The sequence below is a fragment of the Lissotriton helveticus genome, chromosome 3_2, assembly GCF_964261635.1.
Source record: "Lissotriton helveticus chromosome 3_2, aLisHel1.1, whole genome shotgun sequence".
Classification (NCBI taxonomy): domain Eukaryota; kingdom Metazoa; phylum Chordata; class Amphibia; order Caudata; family Salamandridae; genus Lissotriton; species Lissotriton helveticus.
In genome coordinates this window covers 233,814,642-233,837,167 of record NC_136062.1, presented here as the reverse complement: position 1 = coordinate 233,837,167, position 22,526 = coordinate 233,814,642, and the positions used below count along the sequence as shown (strand labels likewise).

Sequence of the window (22,526 nt, the reverse complement as noted above, 5' to 3'; positions counted from 1 at the left end):
ATGGAGGGTAGGGGGCCTTCGGTTGGTAGCTGCAAGCTAACAGGCCATGCGGCTGGGGGAGCGGAGCTCCTGGTCACTTACTCAGGGCAAGTGGGGAAGTAGAGTAGGGTAGTTGTTGCACTTCCAGTGGCACTCGGGCAGCTGGGTGCAGGGTGAGTTTGAGGCGTCTGGCGCTCAATGTTATCCAATGGGAAAGTTAAAAAGTTTCACCTTGCAGCTAGGCTTACCTCAGACTGCAAGCGATTCGACCACATCTCCCCTGCCCTTAAATGGCTCCCCATTGAAGGTAGATCCACTTACAAAACAGCCTGCATAATACACAAAATTCTCCATCAAAACACACCGACCTACCTACCTCGCTAACAAACTCACTAAAGCCGGTTGCTCCCGTTCCTTGAGAAGTACTAACACCCTACTTCTTATCCCCCCCCCTTCTAAAAAAAGGAAACCACCCAGTCTCGATCCTTTTCCGGCAACGCGCCTTGCATTTGGAATGCCCTTCCAACTGATCTTCGCTGCAACCCTTCCTACTCTAGCTTCAAAAAAGAACTCAAACTACATCTCCTCAATAAATACTGGGGACCCTAATCCATATCTGTTCTCTTCCACTGGCCACATCTGTCCGACCCTAGATGCATCCGCCCTCCCTTTTTTTCAGCCTTACTCGCCCTTCCTCCTCGTCACTTCCCCCTCCCTGTTTACCACCTTCACTCCTCCTTGCACCCCCCTTCCCTTGTCCACCTTCAGCCCTCATCCCCTCCAACCCCCCCTCACCTCTGCCCCTCCCGCTTTTTTTCAATTTGTTGCCTTTTGATATTTTTTATTATTCACATCTTCCATATTTTGATGTGCTTATTTCCCATATGTATCATTTTGAAATCTATCTGGCGGAGACTTATATGTTGTTTATATACATTGATGCTATGTATGTCCCCTGTCTTATTGACCTTCTTGTCTCTAAAATGTAAAGCGCTCTGATACCCCTGAGTCCAGCTAGTGCTATATAAAACCTCTAAAATAAATAAATAAAATACTTAAAAAGTGAAAGAAATGTCTACTTCTCGTTTTAAGAGACCATGGCATATATTGCAGTCTGCTGACCTTCTCACCACCTTGGGAGAATTTCGTCATAAGGACAACGAGAACATTAATCTGTCCTATGCGGCATTCCAGAATTGGATTACTAAGGGACTCGACACCCTTATTCCTGCTAAATGGACAAAGGGACTTAGCTCCCCTAGTAACCCATGGTATAATGATAACCTAAAAACTATGAGGAAAGAGTGTAAAGTAGCGGACCGTAAATGGAGGAAAAAGTACAAGGACAGTGATAAAGCGTTCTATATGTCCAAAATGAAACTGTACCACAAAGCTATACGCGATGCACGCGCGTCCTTCTACGCCAAAGAAATTAGCTCAAGTTCTAACCCTACAAAAACCATTTTCAAAATAGTGCAAAAACTACAAAATGGTGGCAATACTGCCTCTTGTATTACCTCCACTCAACAGTGTGAAGATCTTGCCGCCTTTTTTATAGATAAGGTGAGGAAAATCTATAGTGCCTTTCCACAGGCTTCAACCGAGCCTATTAACCTTTCTAACCCATTCGTCATCGGCACGAAGCTGTCGAATGTACCGGCGATTTCACATGATGATCTAGCAAAACTCTGCAAAAAGGTCAAGTCCGGTTCTCCTAACAATCCCATGAGACCGGCTCAATTTCTTGAGTCCTTAGATTTTTTTCTTCCTTCCCTTGCTACATTACTCAATCTCTCCTTTTCTTCGGCTGTTGTCCCAAACTGCTGGAAACAGGCATGGGTTACTCCCATTATTAAAAAGCCCACTCTGGATCCCACTAAATTAGAAAATTTCAGACCCATCTCGTTGCTCCCCTGGGTATCCAAGCTAGCTGAAGCCCACGCTAACAACGTCCTGTCCCACCACATGGCCACAAATTACATCTTGGACCCTTCTCAGAATGGGTTCAGACCTGGCCATAGCACTGAGTCTGCCCTTCTATCTACCACCGAACACCTTCGTAGGATACTGGATGCCGGTCAGAGTGCTGCGCTGATTCTGCTTGACCTCAGCGCAGCCTTTGATAAGGTGTCCCACAGCATCCTGCTAAGACGCTTTGAGGCTATAGGGATTTGTGATCTCGCCCTTGGCTGGTTTCGTTCTTTCTTGAAGGACAGATCCTTTCGGGTCTCAGCTCCTCCGTTTATCTCTCGGTCCCACTCCATCGGACAGGGAGTTCCTCAGGGCTCTGCACTCAGCCCATCCCTTTTTAATCTTTATGTTCAGCCTCTAGCTGCTGTAGCCAAAAAGTGGGACCTCACGCTGGTGTCGTACGCTGACGACACACAGCTAGTTATCACTCTTACTGAGGGCCCCTCGAACTCGGCTACAAGATTTAGGGATGGCCTGGCGGCAGTTGCCCAGTGGATGACGGACAACTGTCTCCAGCTGAACGCAGGAAAGACGGAGGTGCTACTCCTCGGAAGGAACTCCAGACTTTGGAGCGACCACTGGTGGCCTTCTGTGCTGGGCCCAATCCCGTCCCCAAAAACCCTGGTGAAAAACTTGGGTGTGTGGCTCGATCCATCGCTCAGCTTTCAGGCCCACACAAAGAAAGTGGCAGCTACCTGTGTGGGCCTGCTGAGGAGCCTCAACCCTATACTTGGATTTTTTTATTCAAAAGCACGCCAATTGATAATCCAATCCACTATTCTATCCAGGTTGGACTACGCTAGTGTCTTATTCTTGGGCGCTAATAAAGCGGAGATTGCTCGCCTGCAACGGGTTCAAAACACAGCAGCACGGGCTGTGGTGGGCCTTCCCCGTAGGTGCTCCGCCAGAGCTACCATCCAAAGACTTCACTGGCTCCCCATCGAATCCAGAATTAAATTTAAGACTCTCACCATCGCTTTTAAAATTCTTAAAGCTGAATGCCCTGAACTACTACGTCCTCTCCTAGAACCCTATATCCCTCAGCGCGCTCTGCGCTCCTTTGGCCAACATCTTGTGACTGTCCCCCGAACGAAACTGTCGGGTTGGAGGTCGTTCCTTCAGAGTTCTAGGGGCTAAACTTTGGAACTCCCTGCCACCTACTATTCGTTCCATCAACTGTCTGTCCGCCTTCAGAAAAGCTATTAAAACCCATTTGTTCCCACTATGTTAGGCCCCTGTTCCCAGTTCCCTCTCTTCTTGGTAGGTTTACAAGGTTCCCAGCGCCGGGACGCCTCTTTGCCAGGGCAGCTGTTTGCGCTTTATAAAAAAAAACATAACATAACATAACATAACAAATGCTGCAGGCTCGGGGACGGAGATTCTTCAGGTGCCACCACCACTTCGAGAGGTAAGTTGGGATCTTGGAGAAGAGGTAGGTACCCCAAAGGAGGGTGCAGGGGGCCGCAAGGCGCCGGGTGTAGAGGTGTCTTTTAGTGTTGGGAAATCTTACCCTCGACTGGTCGCGGTTGGAGGGGTCCCTGGTTCTGAGGCTGCAGGTGTCGTCTGATTCGTTGAAGAGGGTATTTGGGCACTGGACTTCGGGTCCCAGTCGCCGGGGGGGCGGGGGTATGGGGAACATCCTCGTGGTCTTAGGTCACTCAGGCACAGGGCGGGTGCAGAGTGGGCTGGGTTCACAGTTCCTGGCTGGCACCAGGGGTATTGCTGTTGGAGCAGAACCACTGCTCATGGGAGTCCCAGTCTTTTGGAAGGTCCAAGACAAGCAGGTCCTCCGGGGTTGTCGAGGTTGCTGTCCGCAGGAGACGCCGGAGTTTCACAGGAGCAGGTTCAAGGATCAACAGGCCTGTAGGGTTCTGGGGCCAAGTCAGTGGGCGTCGTCCTTTTCTTAGCAGCTGAACTGCAGGTCTTCTGGTTTCTTGGTCTTCTTGTTGTTGCAATCGGGATCTGAGGAAGGAAGGCTCAGGGTGCCCCTAAATACTAAATTTAGGGGTGTTAAAGGTAGGGCAAGGGCAGGGACCAATGGGTCCCTGTCCTGGGGTGGGTACACCCCCTAGCCTGCTCCCCTATGTGGGAGAGGGGCAGGAGCCTAGCTGTGATTGGGCAGGGCCCCCCATCTTCAAGATGGCCGGAGCCCAGAGTCGTGCTTCACCTCGCCTCTCCCACCTGAGGGTTGGGGTTGGCATTGGCTGGCACACCCCCTTTCCTCACTTAGGGGTTTCCCGCCGTTCTTCCCACCAGAGTGGGGGTCAGAACCAGTGGGGGCGAGTTGTTGAGTACAGCATGTGGCCTGGAGAAGCTCACAGAAGCGGCATGCCTTTGAAGCTTCCCCTGCCCATCCTGGGGGAGGAGGCTTGGCACCTCGTCCCAGGATGTGCATTGTTTCAGGCCCCCGAGAGCGGCAGGCTCTCAACCCAGGGGTCCAGAAACATGTCTGGTGGTGGCAGCCTCGGCAGCCACACAGTCCGGACACTGGGAGTTGGTTAGGTTTCAGGGGGAATCTCTAAGATGTCCTCCGTCGTGCATTTTACATTAAATCGCCCACTGGCATCAGTGCAGGTTTAATGTGCTGAGAAGTTTGATAAACTTCTCAGTCTTCAGTGACGCCATCATGGTGCTGTGGAGTTAGTAATGACGACCTCCCAGCACCATATACTCGTAATGGCAACACTGCACTTACAGTGCCCAGGAATGGCCCTGGGAACTGTAGGGGCAGAAGGCTCATGCACCTGTGCCCACACCACTGGCATGGGGCACCCAGCTAGAGGGGTGACTGATGGATGCCAGGGCAGTGAGTTTGTGGGCATGGCACACAGGAATGTGTGCCATGTCGACTCTGTTTAGTTCTGTACATCGACATACAGCCTGCAAAGACAGTGTGTGGGTGTCAGGGTACAGGGCCCCTAAGGGTGGCACAATAAGTGTTGCAGCCCTTAGGGGTCTTTTCTGGTCACCATCCCCTGGGTACCTAGGGTACCAGTTACTAGGGGCTGACAGGTGGCCAGAGATGCCAATTAGGTTTTATTTTCAACACAGTTTTAGGGAAGGAACACAGGGCTTGGGCAACTGGTTGGCAGGAGCCCAGGGCACACTCAGTCAAAGTACATCAGCCATTCAGCAAAAAGTGGGGGCATACCCAGGCAAGAAAGATGGCACTTTCTCACAGCTCTGTCAAGGCTTCATTAAAAGGCAACAAGGGCTCAACTATTGAAGATGGAGAATGTAAAACTTCAGTGAGCAAATTTGGCCTATACTCAGCAGTTGGTAACTAAGTCCAAAAGCTCCGCAGCCTTTCTTATAACAGTATGGTATGGGGCTACCTATGGAGGTGGAGAAGCCCTTGTGGACGAAAGCTCCCACCCAGAAGTGTCCAGCACACTTGCGTCCTGTAAACCTTCAAAATCATCCACTGATTCATCAATCTCACCCTCTTCAACCTCCTGTCTGACACTGCTCTTCCTCCAGCAGTCTGTGCCTCTCTCCTTGATTGAAACTTTGGAATCGGCATCGGTGGCGCCACACGCAGCACCGACATCTCTGGAGCCGGCGTCGAAGGAGGATTCGAAGGTGGAATCGGCGCTGCACGAGCCAGAAATGAGTCCACCAGATTGTACCGGGGTCTCCATGAAGGGCGACGAAACCCTCGGAACCAGAAACTACCATGACGGCTCCGTTGGCATGAAAGGCACAAAGGGTGCCTGGGCATAATGCTGAGGAACAACCAAGTTGAAGGCCAGCGGACCCACGGGACCCAAAGGTGCTCCGGAGGGGAAGGCTGCCTTAGCAAATACCCCGTACATTGCATTTAAAAAATGCATTGGATCTGAACCTGGAGTAGGAAATTGCGGAAATGGATTCGACCCAGAACCCGAACGAGGAGCATCCGGCGTCGGAACTGCTGGATCTACCAGAGCCACAGGTTCGACCTCATGCACAGGAGAAGCAGGAGAAGGATCAAACTGGACTGGTAAGCCTTCCTAATCCGGCGAACCTCTCGGCGCCGGAAACTGCGCCGGAGTGCCTTTTGAAGAAGGAGATCTCTTCGGAGTCACTCAAGGAGAAGGCGTAGGAGAAGGAGACACGTTCTTTTTGACGACGTCGAGGGTCTGGCGAAGGAGACTTCGAAGCCTTACCCTTCGACGAACGGCGCCGAGATCCATGTCTTCTCTTCTTTTTGTGTTTCCTCGACGAATGCAAAGCAGCCGACTACGACGAATGCGAAGCAGACTACTTCGACATAGCTCTTTTACGGCCTCTCCCTTCCTTCTTCGCCTTAGCCATAAACAGCTTGGATTCCCTGTCTTTAAGAGCCTTAGGGTTCATCTTCCTGCAACTGGAACAGTCCTCCACATCGTGATCAGACGACAAACACCATAAGCAATCTTCCTGGGGGTCAGTGATGGACATGTGACCCCCATACTCCCTACAGGTCTTGAATCCAGACTTCCTCAAAGACAACATCCTAATAGCAACAGTTTAAAGATAGAATAACAAAAAGGATCTCAACAATATGGAGAGTGCCAGAAAACCGTTACGCGTCAGCAGCGCGGAAAAAAGGGAACGGACGTCATCATGCCAACGAGGCTCTCTTATGGCTCCGGTGAAGTCATGGGGAGATGCGAGTGGAGCCGTGGCATTGTGACATCCTCGTAGGCGTAGAGAGCTAGGAAAAAATTCAGCAGTGCTGGCGCAGGGGATATTCAGAAGGTGAGGAATCCTCAGGAAGATGTATCTGTCAGAAACTGTAATTACTATTCCCACATATTAGGAAATGTTGGCCTGTAATCGGAGCGATTATCCCTACTGAGAGGTATTTGATAACTAAAATCCAGGAGTGACTATCCCTACCAACTAGGAGAATTTAGCTGATTCGGGTTGATACTTGGTAGCTGAAGCAATGGTCTAACAACTGGGAAATAGAGCTGGAGTTTAGTGTTGTGTTTGAGCAGGAGAGGTTTCAGCATTAGGCCCTTAAAGAACCTAACAGAGCAAAACAGGGCAGACGCCAATGGGAGATACTGAGGCCATAGATGGAGGCTTTAATGGAATGCAAGCTTGCATAAGGAGGGCACCATTGCCGCGGAGATCAGGTCATGTAACCCTGGATGATCGTCCCTTCTGAGCCTACAGCCAACTGAAAGGCTAACTGGGCCATACAGAAGGAAGGAAGGGAAGAGGATTGGGCGAAGAGGCCCCATCTAGCAGTAACCAAATTGTCTGGTTTAATTTGTGATAAGAATTGGCAGCAATAGTTGATCGGGGGAACCCCACTGTGGCACAATGGACGATTGCCACAACTGTCATCTCTACCTCTATTTCGCAGTTGGGACAATATAGGTATCTCTTCCTTAGGAGATGTGATGCGAGGTTCTGTCCTGAAATTCTTCCAAGACCTCCAGCAAGTGTATCATATGTCAAAAACCCAATTTTATAAATATCTCCAATTCATAGCAGCGCGGGGTTAGAGGCCCTCCCTGAATTTAGCCCCACAGAAGCCAAGGTGTTTATGGGAGATTTACAAGACCATAACATTTCTAAAATCTATCAGTCGCTGGTGACTCCGCTATGTTAGATAAACTTAGAGGAGCGTGGGAGAGCGATCTTGGCCCACCAGATGGGGATGATTGGATGGAGGCACTGGTCTCCCCTCGGGAGGCGGCGATTGCGATGCGGCTACGTCTCATCCAATTTAAATACCTGCACCGGGTGTACTATCCTAGAGTAAGGCTGTGGAGCACGGGCCTAGTGTCATCCCCAATATGCTTACGCTGCGGTCGGGAGGAGGGATCCCTCATGCATACGATTTGGCATTGCACAGCACTCACAAGATTCTGGCGAGGGGTACTAGCTTGTCTTGCAGTGGTATTGGGGGGGCAGCTCCCCTCCTCACCAAGATTGGTAATCCTGCACATAATGGAGGGTGTTGGGGGTGGGGGGGGAAATATTTATAAAATACATCTGATGTTGTTGGGACTCACATTGGCTATAAGGGATATTACAAGGCTGTGGAAAGCAGCGGTCCCACCTTCTCTGTCGGCATAGAAGAATGTACTTGACTTTCATATGGATTTGGAGATTCCAATATTTAAAGCCATAGGATGCCCGCAAAAACATCCAAAGTTCTGGAAGAGATGGGCGGACTACCGGTGACGCTACCTAGATCCAGTGCCCCCAGCGGATGTCTCGATCCTAGTATAATCATACAGGCCTGTAGAGTGAGGGACCAACAATATAGCGATAAAATTCATTCATTGGTGTTGGTGTAGCGAAATAGTGCAATGGGGGGTTTATAATGTTTATGTTCTCTTGTTTTTTATCTTTACGATTCTGAAAGTATATAATCTATATGTCAATGTCATTATCCAGCATTATATACTATGGCAGATGTCTTCTGGGTTACAGGGACTCGGCATCGTGTTTCATATTTGACACAATAAAATCAGTTTATATAAAAAAAATGACCAGCAATACAGACACTCTAAAATCAGGCCTTTCATATAATTTAACTAAAACGCTCAATTCACTGTACAGTCGTAGCATTTTCTTTACAAAAAAATGAAAGTACCTTAATACACATGAAACCAAACAGTCAATATAGAATCCCAGGTATATAAGCAATATATAATTGACAACATGATACCACATTTTACAGATGTGCCTGATAGAATAACAGTTAAAAACCCATCACCCTCGCAGATAACCAGTGACAAGTTACAGAAAAACTGCAGCTTTTGTCAGGTCACAATCGATAATGCAGGCCCACTACCTTTAAGACAATACTTACCACGATAAATCCATGTTTACAGGTTGTCAATGACATTCTACAAAATATAGAATCCTTAATAAAGGTTCTCTCACCACAGAGACCAACATTTCAGTAAGCAAAGCTATAAATACATTTGCACATTAACTACACGCCCCGTGAAGACTAGTCCAAAAAAGTCTCTAGACAAAGTTTATTTTACTCTCATTTATACTGTTTTTTTCGTAATTGTTATGATCCGACATCAGAGGAGGTCTCTCCCTCAAAGCCTCCAAAAGAGCTGCAGCACCCTAGTCCGTTGGCAGTCTCTGACTTCTGATATGCCAAATTTAGGACCTGTCCCTGCTCCCAGTACCTTATTGGGCACACCACAAGTTTCTGTGGAAGCACACATCTTTTGCTTCTTCAACAGGCTGGGACTACTCTAGCTTGGAAGACAACAATGTGAATTCGAGATCCATCTCTAGAACTGGTTTCAAGCCGTTTTGAAATTTTGTTTATTAGCCCCAGACTGATCAGGCTAAATTCTTGGTCACTCAAATGCAGCAGGACCAGGGGTTGTAGTTGCGTGCCCCTCAAGGGGAGAAACCGAGCAAAAAAAAAAAAGGTACAAAAGAAAGGGACATCCTCCTAAGGTGCCTGTTAAATTTCTGGGGTTGTGCATTCAGCACTACAAGGTGAGTCATCAAAACAATAGGATCATAATGAGTTGTACCTAATAAGGCTTCTACTTGACTCTCATTGAACCTTTAGTGAGGTCTCTGGATTGCAACTCACCGCTGCTGAGAGACATCATAGATCCTCTATTGAGCTTTGGATTGCATCTGCCTTCTACTTTAAGGAGAAAGCTCCTACCTCCTTCACCTCATTCTGGTAATTATAGAACTGCTAGTTCTTCCTTGCCTTCAACACAGCCTGGATTTTCTTTTATGTCAACGGCGGGATGGAAAAGTAGCCCTTATTATTTATTGTTCCTAGATTTCTACGACAGAGAAAAAATGGGAAGACTATGATGAAGGCATAAATGCTGTCTGATCTTTTGACATATAAACAAAAAGGGCTGTATTGAAAGCAAGAACCCTTGTTTCCAGGCAGGATCCGGTGAAACTAAAGGAAGCCATCAAAAGGAAACATGATGGAGGAAAAGGGAGGGTTGATAGGGAATAACTAGCAGGGGTGGTGGGTGGGATAACAAGTAGCATTCTAGGTAAAAGAGGGCGAGCAAGAGGGAAGAACAGAAGTGAACACAGAGAAAAGAGGACAGAAGGTTGTCAGTAAGAGCGGACACAAAAGGACAAGTGAAAAGGACAGAAAACTAGCATTAAGGAGCCCACAGAGGCCTATAACTGTAAACCAGTACCTCGTGCAGTTTAAATCAAACACTCCACTCGAGGCAGAAAGATACACCTTAATAAGCAACAGCATCAGATGAGAAAGTCTCCTGTGCTTAGCCAAGATATGACTTGACAAATTCTTAAGAAATAGCTGAAAAGAGCTGTGTGAAAGGGATGAACTCCAAAGCTCACTTAAGTGTATTTGAGACAATAGGTCTGCTTCATAGCTTTGTTGTCAAGACCCAGACCTAAAAACGAGCCGGAAGCATAAGTTAAATAGTGCAGACATGATGCCTGGGGCAAAACCAGGGACAGCGCAGCCAATGTTAGATGCAAACACACAGTAATACAATTATGTTTCCACAGTCCCTGTAAAATGTATTTGAGGCAACGGTTTATCGTATATACACTCACTTTCAGCCTCTGAAATTGTTGCTGGCCTTGCACTGGAGCTGCTGGTGGGGTGGTGTGCGTGTGGCTCTGTACTACAGGCGTCCCATGAGCCTGAACTGGCGTAGTGTGATGGTGACCACTGTGCACAGTAGCAACGGCAGGACCATGGTTGTTGGAGTTCTGCTGGACAGCTGACACCTTTGGAAAAAAAAGGAAACATAAGGAAGCAGTTTTTCAAACAGATGGGGATGCCTTATTTAAAGGGTTGGGGGGACAAGAGCAGAAGTAAATTTGGTCTTTGCTCACAACTTTAAGGGAATCACATTCAGATTCATGTATTAACACAACTTTAGACAAAGTACACAAAAGCCAAAACAATCTACATATGTCAACTATACGAAAAAAATGTATCGATTATATCAGAAAAGAAATATTTCCTCAGTGCAGACTATACAGTCATTTTGTTCAACAAAACGAGTAAGGGAAATTAATATTCTCTGTTTAGAATGTAAGGCACAGATAATAGTGGTGGTTATAGTGTTAACTGAACAGATTCCAACAGTGCCCTCTACATATTAAAGAAGCAGCAGAACTGTACATACATCCAGTCTATAGTTTTATAAAACATACACTAGATTTCAACTCGGTCTACCTTTATCTTTACAAGTATGCTTATAGTAAGCTTTTGAATGCATTACAACAAAATAGAAATGACCTTGTTTATTAACTGTGTAGCCTGAATAGACTTTGGAGGTTTGTTTTAGAGCATTCGGTTAGGGAAAGTGCCCCGTAATTCTAATGTTCGCTGAATGTATATCCAGTGCAATATCTCAAACTTAAGTTTCACATCCATAAACATTTTTAAAAATGTATTCTTTCAAAAAAACAAAAAATGGCCGGAGGCGGCAACATGATTCTTTTTTAATATACTTATCAGCCACTAAAATTATATTGAACTGAAAAAACATTTCCAAAATGCAGTTCTTGGGAAAGAAAATAAAGCAGGAAACGGTTTTCTTATTCTATTAGCATACACAAAAAAGAATTAAACACTGCAACTTTAAAGTTTGTAGAGACTAGCTACAGTGTCCAATCGTGCACAGCAACTATTAATCAGGCAGTTCATTTTTTAAAGTGAATCAGAGAATAGAGCTATAAGTAACCAAACAAGCAAGGGCAATGCAGGCAGCTGCAGCTTAATAATTGAAAATGTCTCTTCAGTCGCTGGTGAGCCAAGCCACTTAAGTCATAACAGTAGCACTATCAAACGTCTTTGCATTCACAGATCCAACCGTTCACACACCGACTTATTTTTGTATTCATTCACTTATCATGCCATATTAAAACACACGCCTACACAAACTCTACAAGAATGTGCAAAACATAGTCAAATAAAGTAGGACGAAGCAATTTCACCACAAATCCAGTGGGCAAATGCTTGGAATAAAAAATAAAATTAAACGCAGCAGAGGGCGGCCATCTTGCAAATGGTATGGTACATGGTGTATCAACTCTAAACTTCTAATTTACGCCCAAGCTTAGAAACAAGCTATCACCTTTAAGGGGTAAAAAGATAAGACTATGTACAATACCATTCCAAAATGTCTGCTCAGTAAACATCACAGTGTGCAATCTTTGAATGATACTACGATTAGTGCATCATTGTTGTACCAATCCAAGACAGGCAATACTGTGCCTCTAAGCATAGTGGTTATCTTGGAATGCTAAAACAACGATATGCTATGATCATCACTATTGTTAAATCGGTATCCAATGTAGAAGCCGCTGCCGCACAAAATACAGATAACTGCAGATTAAATGATTAGCAAGCAGTACAGCTGCTTATAAAAAGAGAAGGACAGCTATAAAAGGAGAACCTGGAAAACTAAAGCACTAGCTCAGCAGCACAGAGGGTGAATCACAGTTTGGTAAAGTGATCAGGTGAAATGCTGTTCTTAACAGGACGAGAGTACCAATGGCTGAAGTAATAGGCAGACAACCAAGGCAGAGCAGAAGAAATTGGGAGAAGACAAATACAGGGAGGAGGAGGTATGGTTTGGGGAGAATGGGACAGACAGGTGGAAAAAGGCAGCGTGGAGGAGAAGCATGGGTCAGTGTGAGAGAACAAGGTCAATGAGTGCAGCAAGAATGGAGTCTGCTAGGTGCTGAGAAGTGGAGAAGGGCATCCCGGTAGAGGAAGGAGGCAGAGTGAGAGGACAGGGACAACTAGGGCAACATGGAGCCACAAGGGCTTAGTGTCACTGCAGCACCAGCTAGAATGAGCCAATGATGAGCCTCATTCACTTCAGCCTCGGGAAACATATTCCACTATCCCCTCATGTGCCGTAAGCAGGGTATAAACATGAAAGACTAAGTAAACGGAAGCAGTTGTGGAGTAGACATAAAGGAGAAACTTACCTCCAACCCTTCTGATTCGCTGCCGCATTATAAAGACTTTCCCCTTGTGCATTCCATCATTAGGTGTGAAAGCAGTGGCCAGGTTGGGTGAGGGAAAAATGTTCATGCGCTTATAGGAGTGCAAAAAGTACTCTCCCTGGGGCATCAACAACTTCTACCCAATCAAAGGTTGTACTCAAATCACCATGAGGGTGGAGCTAAAGCCCCTCTCTACGTAGTGCTTCTTGAAACTCACAGAATATTGCAAAAACTATGCTGTTACGCCAGACCTATAAAAAAATAAAATCAGGGAGCACCAACATCAAAATAGGGTATTTTATATTGTATTGCATTGTAATTGCATTTATGTGTACAGGAATTTATATAGCGCAAATCACCAAGCGGTCTCTAAGCGCTTGCTTAGGGAACCCGTCCTGGTATTCCCCTGTGAGATAACCCCGGCAGGGTATCCGCAAGGTGAAAGCCAGGCATCCCGCCGCGAGGGGCCGTTGTGGAGATTAAGCAAGCTATTGCCCAGAGTCGCAGAGTGTGAACCCGTGAATCGAGTAGGCACCAGAGCGAGAATTGTCGAGACCATGGACATTTTAGGACTCAAGACCCCGCCGAGCCGGGAATTGAACCCTGGTCCCGGGCTGACCTCTGCTTCCAGGTCTGCCTCCTCTAACCAGTGAGCCACACTTCTCCATTTATGTAGCGCTTACCCCTGATGAGGCATCATAGCACTTTTCCGGCAAGTAGAATCCTACTCCAGCACCCATAATTGAATTAGTGATGAATTAGTATAGTGAACAACTAAAGTAATTTGAATGAAGGATATGTTAGTTCGTTTTTTTAATTGAGAAGGATAGCTGAGGGATAGAAGAGGGAAAAGGTTAGCATTTATATAGCACTTGCTACCCCTGATGAGATGTTGAAGCACTCTATTGGCGAGTAGCACGCTACTCCGGTACTCAAAGGATTAGTTGTGATTTAGTATAGTGAAATATGAATGTAATTTGAGTGGTGGCTATGTAAGCCAGTTATTTGAATTGAGAAGGATATCGATGAGGTGTTGAAGCACTTTTTCAGCAAGTCAAACGATATTTCAGATCCCATAAAGGATTAGGGGCAAATTAGTGTAGTGAAATGAAACATTCACTTTCACGTAAGCGATGTAACTCTGTCACAAGAGATGAGGAACTGGTTGCACACTCCCACTTAAATAAATTCGCCAAAAACGACAATATTCCCCACAATGTTCATTTGTGTATATACACATACATATATAACATTCCAAGATAGCAGTCAAGTTGTGTTCAAATGCAATATGATGGCCATCTTGGAATGTTATACAAATAATAAAGAACACCAATCTACTAGAATTCCAAGATGGACATGTAATGCTATTGGCGCTGTTAACACTTGCAGTTGCTCATGCTTTGGTAAAGTCAATCCGGAGTAGCAGCTGGCAGCTATCTTTGTTGTGTTAAGTTTCCAGGGTGGATTTTTAACAGGAGAAATGGAGTGAAGGGTGGAAGCACAATGGTGAGCAGCTTCTTAGAGAGGACCATTCAGAGGTATGAGGAAAGCAAGTTACGATATCAGAGAGAAGACATTAAGCGACCTAAATTCTGAAAGAAAGGAAAGGAGCAAGATATTAGGGGGTATGGTGGTGCCATCGCATCGATTGAAAAGGTCAAATCCCACAGTAACATTACAAAGGAAACCTTTCCCAGTCTTCAGCAATGAAAGGATATAATCAAAACCATGGTAAACTAGTTAAGGCCAAGTACAAGCAAAGAGAAGCCAGGGATTTTGAAAGTCCAAAGTCATCCAATTATGGGCAAGGAGCAGAATCTAAACTCACTCTAAGGTTACGTTTAAAGTATTGATTACAGTGCTGCGTGCAACAGACAGCTAAAGCTGCATAGTGGTCAGTCAGCGCACCAGTAGGTGTTAACAGAACGATTGGTAACACTCAAAACTGCAAGAAAGTCTGATGGATGTGAAGAGTGTGGAAACAACTCCATTAAGCTCACTGCTGAGGACAAGGCTCCACACAACATGAAAATCATTACAGAAGCAGGGCAGGAGCAGATAACGCTGACCCGTGCCCACTACATACCGTGATAGGAGATGTTACTCTCCAAAACACCCTAACCATGAGATTCACAGTTTGGACTTGGGATCGCCTTCATCGCAGCACAAGACTTGACTGTTTATATGTTAGTCAACTACCTATAGCCTAGAACCCGTCGATGCCACTTGCATCCGACATGAGAGTATGGCTCCGGCTAAAGCACATGAAAAGAATCACAACGGTTGACTGGTACCCTGACAGTAGGTTCCTTACACTGCAAAATGCCACTAGATGTTCGTTACTTGAAGTGTTCCTTTGCTAATGGCTTTGTGTCAAGTGTAGGGGACTACAAATCACATTCCCGCATCCCGCTTCTCAACTACATACACTAAATGAAAAGTTAGCCACTTCCACCTCTAAGAAATCGATTATGTGATTATAGTCTACTCTGCAAAACAAAGCACCAATAGATTTCAAGAGGGCACGATCTGCCTACGATTTAAGACTGCTCTTTCAGATGAACAATGGTGCTACTGCTCCAACTATAGGCTATGATTGATATATGTTAAATAGATTTGTAAAATATCTCTCTCTTGTACTGCTGCATAATATAGACCTACTGAACAACTCATTTTTTGTGCGCCGTGGCACAGTTAGCGCTGATTTTATACATCTGGTCTCGATGTGTCAAAGGGTAGCTAAGTTTAGATCACGGATATTTTATATCGGCGATGAAACCACAGATAATGTTCAGGTATCCCACAAGTTGCACTGTTGTATTATGTTACGGATGTCCCTGCCGGAGTGTACAGGCTCACTACCCTCATGCTCCTATTGACTAGGTGCTAGTAGTGATTCAATGGGGTCATGGAACCTCCCCCAAAGTGAAGAGATGTTAAAGGATGTGGTGTATTGTTAGGAACAACTCGAATATTTGTCCTTGATTCGGACCAAAAACATCTGGGACAGTTTACTACATACCTGGTTCAGTGTGCAGAGAGAGAGCAATCACAGGCTGGGCACAGAACCACATGATACAACATTTTAAACTTGTCCACATATGCTACTACACACAATAACACAAACTGTCTTGTTGCACACCTTTATGTTTACTGGGACAGGCCGAAAACTCAGATGTTGGTGAGAAATAAGAAACTGGTAGTCTCACTGGGTACTGTGCCTACTGTCAAAGTCATATCGTCTGGGAACATTGCTGATGTAAACCACTGTCTTTCCTTTCTTAACTGACAACTAACTGTATGTCTGTTTAGGACTGCTGCACAGCATGGACCTGTAGCCTGCTATGATCTGTCACCCCAGTGATTCTGAAGCCTCATATCTGATGTTGATTTACAGGAGAAAAAAAAGTATGGAAGGAAAAAATAAGCATCCATGTCACTATATCACCCCACAAGCTTGGCAAATGGACGATCTTCAGCACACCCTCACAGCTGACACGGTCACCTTATTCTGTAATAAATTACTGCAACAGTATGTCTAAGCTCTCAAACTACTGTCAGCCATTGTCTGCTGTTACGCCGTATGCCTTCTTCCGACTGGACACATCCTAACCCAGCTAAAGCAGCACCAAACTGTATCCTGATGATTTCACAAACGGATATCCAATCGTTAAGAGACCACTTATTGATTAGATCACAGAAAAGTTATACAGCAATGAAAGATCAAAAACCTTGGAACAAAATTCATCTGTATTGCTTGAAAAAGCTGCGCTATACTTGAAAATCTTTTTTTTTTTTCAAAAATATTTTTATTGATTTTTTCTGCACAGTGTAAAACCAACCATAAACAATCAAGGTATGCAATAAAGTCAATCAATTGCGCTGAATACATTACATCGCCATCAGACCCATTTCGTACAGCAGGAATTACACGGAGGATATACTTGAAAATCTTGATTACATTAGAGGGGATTAAAATGGACTGTGCTGTTGGTCAGCAGAACTGTGCTCTGTTGTTTTATTTGACATTGTAGTGATCGGAGTCCATTAGAAAATCTAGGTGCATGGGTGCACAAGATGATGTAGCTCCTGCAGGCTGTCTTAATCCATGGTCTAATTAAAGCCTGAAAGTACCCCTGACCCCTTCCCTGAAACCGGTTGGATAAAGGTAGCTTCCTATTCATTTCATTTGTATAGTGCAATTTTCCCCAGCAGATGGAGCAATTCTACCACTTTCACATTTCTATGCTGTTGACCTAGCGCCACCTAACAATGGTGGCCTGCTATTGGGTTATCTCCTCGAACAGCAAAGCAGCTTCGCCAGTTCAGATTTGTCTGAACTTGGAAACCCTGCACAAAATGAATGCAAAAAGAATAAACACTGGTTTGCTCGTGCTTCCTGCTATGGTCATCTAAATTAGTCAAACACTAGCCTACTCAAAACAGTTTTCGGGACAAACTGCAGATACTGGATCAACTGAGACTGACTACATGTGTTGCCATAGACCGAAGCTCTGTCTGGTTCCCGTTTCACGATCAGCCTAGGGAAGAGCCTGCTTTTCTGATGACCCTTGTACTGTCAGTTGGGGGGAAAGGAGATAACTGACTGCCTACGAGAAGCAGAGTGGTCATGAATACTTTAAAAGTGCTGCACACGGATGAGATGAATGAAGGGCATGTATGCAGGATGCCTAAAGGAAACAAGATTTCGAAGTTGCCCTACAACACTGCTAGCTGGCAAGTAAGAGGAGGACAAAAGAATCTGGAGTTGCTCACCTGCTTTAGCTTTCTTTCCCATTCCCAGAGAAACACACAGGGAGGCTCAGGCGCTGACGAACAAGTTACTTACCTTAGGTAACGATAGATCTGTAAGAAACATTAGTTAAAGATTCCTTACCTTAGAATTACCCCCAGGCATCAGACTGGATCCGGAAAGTTTTTTCGTCAGCAGTACCTCTGTGTGTTGGAAGGTGGCATCGGTCGAATCCGCGTCAGTCGTTGGCGTTGTATCACCGGGATGACGTTGCGTTAGCTACTTAGACGTCGCCCTCACGGGCTCACATCAGTTCTGTACAGGACTTTCCGCGCCAGAAACGCAGAGCCATGAAAGACACTGAACACTGGTGCTCAAAACTAGGGCCCTGAAAAGACATCCTTAACCCTAGGAATCAATTCGCAGAACGGGGAGGATGGCTGGGGCGGTAAGGAATCTATAACTAACTAATGTTACTTACAGATATATCGTTACCAAAGATAATAACTTGTTCATCTGAAAGAAACATGTTAGTTATAGATTCCTTCCTTAGAATAGATACCCCAGCAATACCAACCCCAGAGGTGGGTCTGCAAACTAAGATCACACCAGAAAGTCATGGAGAACAGAACGGCCAAATAAGCTGTCCTTCCGGACTTGATTGTCCAGGCAGTAGTGTTTGGTAAAGGTGTGCAATGAAGCCCACGTAGCTGCCTGACAAATAGCATTCAGAGGAACTCCACGTCCAAAAGCAGTAGTTGCTGCAGTTGCCCTGGTGGAATGGGCGCACAGCCCCACTGAAGGCTCCTTCAGAGAATAACAGGCTTTGATACACAAAACAACCCATCGGGAGATAGTCCAATTGTGTACGCCCGACAATTTTTGGCAACCACGTAGCCAACAAAGAGCTGGTCATCCACCCGTAACAGTTTTGTGCGATCCAGATAAAAGGAAAGCGCACGTTTTGGGTCCAGGCAGTGGAGTCTCTCCTCCATTTTCGAAGAATGCGGAGGCGGAAAAAAGGTAGGCAAAGTGATGGTCTGCCCGATGCGAAATCAGTGAACCTTCGAAAGGAAGGAAGGACGAGTCTTGAGAACCACCTTGTCCGGAAGGACAGACAGGAAAGGAGGCTTGAAGGCAAGGGCCTGGAGCTCACTCACCCATCTGGCAGATGTGATGGCTACCCAGAAAGCAGTTTTAAGCGTCAGAAGCCTTAAAGGACAAATGTGAAGCGGCTCAAAGGGAGCGCACATTAAAAAAAAGTTAAGACTAGATTCAATTCCCACTGAGGCATAACGAAGGGGATAGGAGAAAAGAGATGAGTTATGCCTTTCAAGAAACGATTCACAACTGGGGACTTGAAAAGAGAAGGCTGATCGGGAAGCCGAAGAAAGGCTGAGGTAGCCGAAAGATAGTCTTTGATAGTGCCCAGAGCAGAGCAATGCTGGGCTAAAGAAAGAATAAACAAGAGAACTTCAGAAAGAGGGGCAGAAAGGGTATCCACAGCCTTTGATGTGCACCATGCGACAAACGTGTTCTAACGGCAGGCGTATACTGTCTTAGTGGAGGGACGCCTGGCTGCCAAGATTACCTCACAGACTTCGGGAGGCAAGTCAAATGACGTCAACTGCCGCCGCTCAATCTCTACTCCAGGAGGTGGAGACTGGACAGGTTCAGGTAGAGGACCATCCCCTGCTGCTATGACAGAAGATACTCCCAAAGAGGCAGTCTGATAGGAGGATCGATGGTCATGTTGAGCAGCTTGGGATACCAGACCCTTCGTGCCCAATCCGGAGCCACAAGAATAACTGGAACCTGGTCGAGCCTGATCTTCAGCACTCTGCGCAGAAGTGGCATAGGCGTAAAGGCGTACAACAGACCGCAGCTCCACTCGCAACGAAAAGCGTCGCCTAGTGAGTGCCGCCTTGAAATTCCAACGCGGAGCATTGCTAACATTACGTGTTCTCTTCGGTGGCAAATAGATCTAACCAAGGCTCTCCCCACTGTTGAAAGAGACCATGCACCATCTCAGAGTGAAGATGCCATTCGTGATCCATCATACACCTGCGGCTGAGTTTGTCCGTCCTGGCGTTCAGGGAACCTGCCAGGTGTAAAACGACCATGGATAAGCCCTGATGGGCCAGCCATGTCCAGAAGTGGATGGCCTCCTGACAGAGTCCACGACCCCACGCCGCCCTGTTTGTTGCAGTACCACATGTCGGTGGTTTTGTCCGTGAACAACTGCACTACTCTTCCCCGGACAGAAAGAAGGAATGCCTTTGTGTGCAAGACGAATCACTCAAAGCTCCAGAAGATTGATTTAAGGCTCGGACCCCGCCGGTGACCTGAGGCCTCTGATCTCTGCCTCTCCCATGTAACCGCACCATCCCAGAAGGGATGCGTCCGTCAACACTGTGTGCTCTGGTTGGGGAAGGGAGAGGGATCAGCCGTTGACCAAATCCTGGTACGTGAGCCAGCACTGCAACTGTCAAGCAGTGCCCTCTGAGGTTCGCCCGATGCTGCGCCCACTGGAACTTCAGGTACCACTGCAGAGCCCGCATATGCCACCTGGCATAACCGACCAGCAGGATGCAGTAGGCCATGAGGCCCAACAGCCTCAGGGTCATCCAGACTGAAACCCAGGATAGAGGCTGAAAGATCAGAATCATAGCCCGAATATACTGGACTCGCTAATCGGGAGGATAAACCCGAAACTGCGTCATGTCCAGAACCACTGACAGGGAATCAGGTGCGACTTCGGCACATTGATGGAGAACTCCAGCGAATGAGGAGGTTGGCCGTAGTCTGGAGGTGAGAGACGACTGCCTGAGGCAAGCCCGCCTTCAACAGCCAGGTGTCGAGATAGGGGACGACTGGAACCCCTGATCTGCGCAGATGAGCTGCGACCACCTGCATCACTTTCGTGAACACCCAGGGGGTGCTGGTAAGGCCAAAGGGGAGCACGGTAAACTGAAAATGCTTGTGACCTAACGTGAACCGCAGGTAAGGCCGGCAGGACATGGATGTGAAAATAAACATCCTGCAAGCCCAACACTACCATCCCGTCTCCCGTCTAGGTGAGACCAGACCAGCTTCAACATCTTGAACCTCTCCTTCCAGAGGAAGCGGTTGATGTTCCTGAAATCCAAGATAGGACGCAGGCCCTTGTCCTTCATGGGTGCCAGAAAGTAGTGGGAATAGCAACCACAACCTACTTCTGGGGCAGGAACGCGCTTGATGGCTCCCTTGGCCAAGAGAGCCAAAACTTCGGCTGGACGGGTAGCCTCGAAGGGGAGGGAGTAGCCCCTTCGGACTATTTGCAAAACCCACCTATGCGACGTGATGGTGCGCCAGTGGGGGAGGTGATGGCGAATCCTGCCACCCACTGGCGTTTGATGGGCCTGAAAGGGCAAACTAGGAGGGTTTGGAGGCTGCTTCAGCGAGGGGGAGGGGGGATGGACTGGCCCACCCGCTGGACCCCTGAACCAGTGCATTGGTTCCCACGTCCCCGGCCGCAGCACTAAGTTTGGGGCAATGTGCTGCGGCCTGTGGCCCTGTGTGGACGTAGTGGGGCACCCCTTCCGAAATGCATTCGCCGCCACTGGGGCTGTGCTAAGTCATTAAAGCCTCTCTGAATTGTTCCCCTTTGGGCGTCTGCTTCTTCTTTGGAGGGAGGATTTTGGAGACATATACATATATAAATGCATATACATACACATATATACATACATATATACATACATACACACACACACATACACATACATACATACATACATATACACATACATACATACATATATACATACACATATATACATATATATACATACATATACATACACATACATACATACACACCTATACATACATATATAGTGATGTCATGAGTGATGTCACTGACCAGGTCATGAGGGATGTAATATGTAACGTCATCAGCAGTGCATTGCGGGCACGCGAGTTATAGTTAGCTGAACTAACTATAACGGGGGAATTTCAATGGTTTTGTAGGAGTGAAATGTCCAGCTAACTAGAACATGTGTGAAACCTATGGTTTTTTCAGGGAATTTGCAATGAATATATATATATGAACTAGAAAACTAAACACCCACTTCCTTCACAAAGAATTGGAAAGTTTGCATCTCTGCAACCTCTCTAATTTTTCACCTTAGTCATATTCCGCTCAATCAACACAACAACCACAAATACTTCTTTAATTCAAATTCAAAGTGCAGGCCCTTTATTCAGCCTTCTTGGTAACTACTACCCGTGATTAGCAGTGGGTAATTTGCACACTTCCGTCCTTTCTTGCGTCTTTTCTACCACACACTGGGGCAGATTTACAAGCCCCTTGCGCCACTTTTGCATAATTTTTCCCACTAGCATGTAAATCTGCCCAACTGTGCTGTACTTTATGCACTAGCTTTCTTCCTTAGATGTGGTACTAGTTGCTCTTGCTCCCACTGCGGAATCCAACACCCTATCTGTGTATTGACCTGGAAATTCAAAGATCCACTTCACTGACAATGCAGTGGGTAGTTTGCGTCCCTCCAGCCTTTCTTATTTTTCACGTTTTTCATCTTCCACTCAATCTACACATCATCCACACATAATCACAGCTAAGGAATGCAGCAATTAGATGTGTGTATCAACTATTCTTCTATTTTATATTCATATTCAAAGTGCAAGCCCTTTATCTAGCCTTTTTGTTGTAACTACTGTTCCAGGAATTCTGCTCATACACAGAACTATGCATAAAGACTTGGGACCTCAGTGAATTACTGTGCACCAAAACCCACGTTACTACACAAACCCCCTACCAGACTAGCAATCAGTGACTCGTTGGTTCTTCGCCCTTGAGCAAAAACACCAACCCAGAACA

The 22,526-nt window shown here is 46.3% G+C and overlaps 1 protein-coding gene across 5 annotated transcripts in view; it reads right to left on the bottom strand.

Annotated features, from left to right (window-relative positions):
• Positions 1–22,526, bottom strand: part of SIN3A (SIN3 transcription regulator family member A) — an 865,613-nt gene that overhangs the window by 655,496 nt on the left and 187,591 nt on the right. For all 5 annotated transcript variants that reach the window (XM_078685093.1, XM_078685092.1, XM_078685095.1 and 2 more), the window contains one exon: positions 10,477–10,653. In XM_078685093.1, the coding sequence (XP_078541219.1) occupies positions 10,477–10,653 (177 nt within the window). The remainder of the gene's footprint in view (positions 1–10,476; positions 10,654–22,526) is intronic.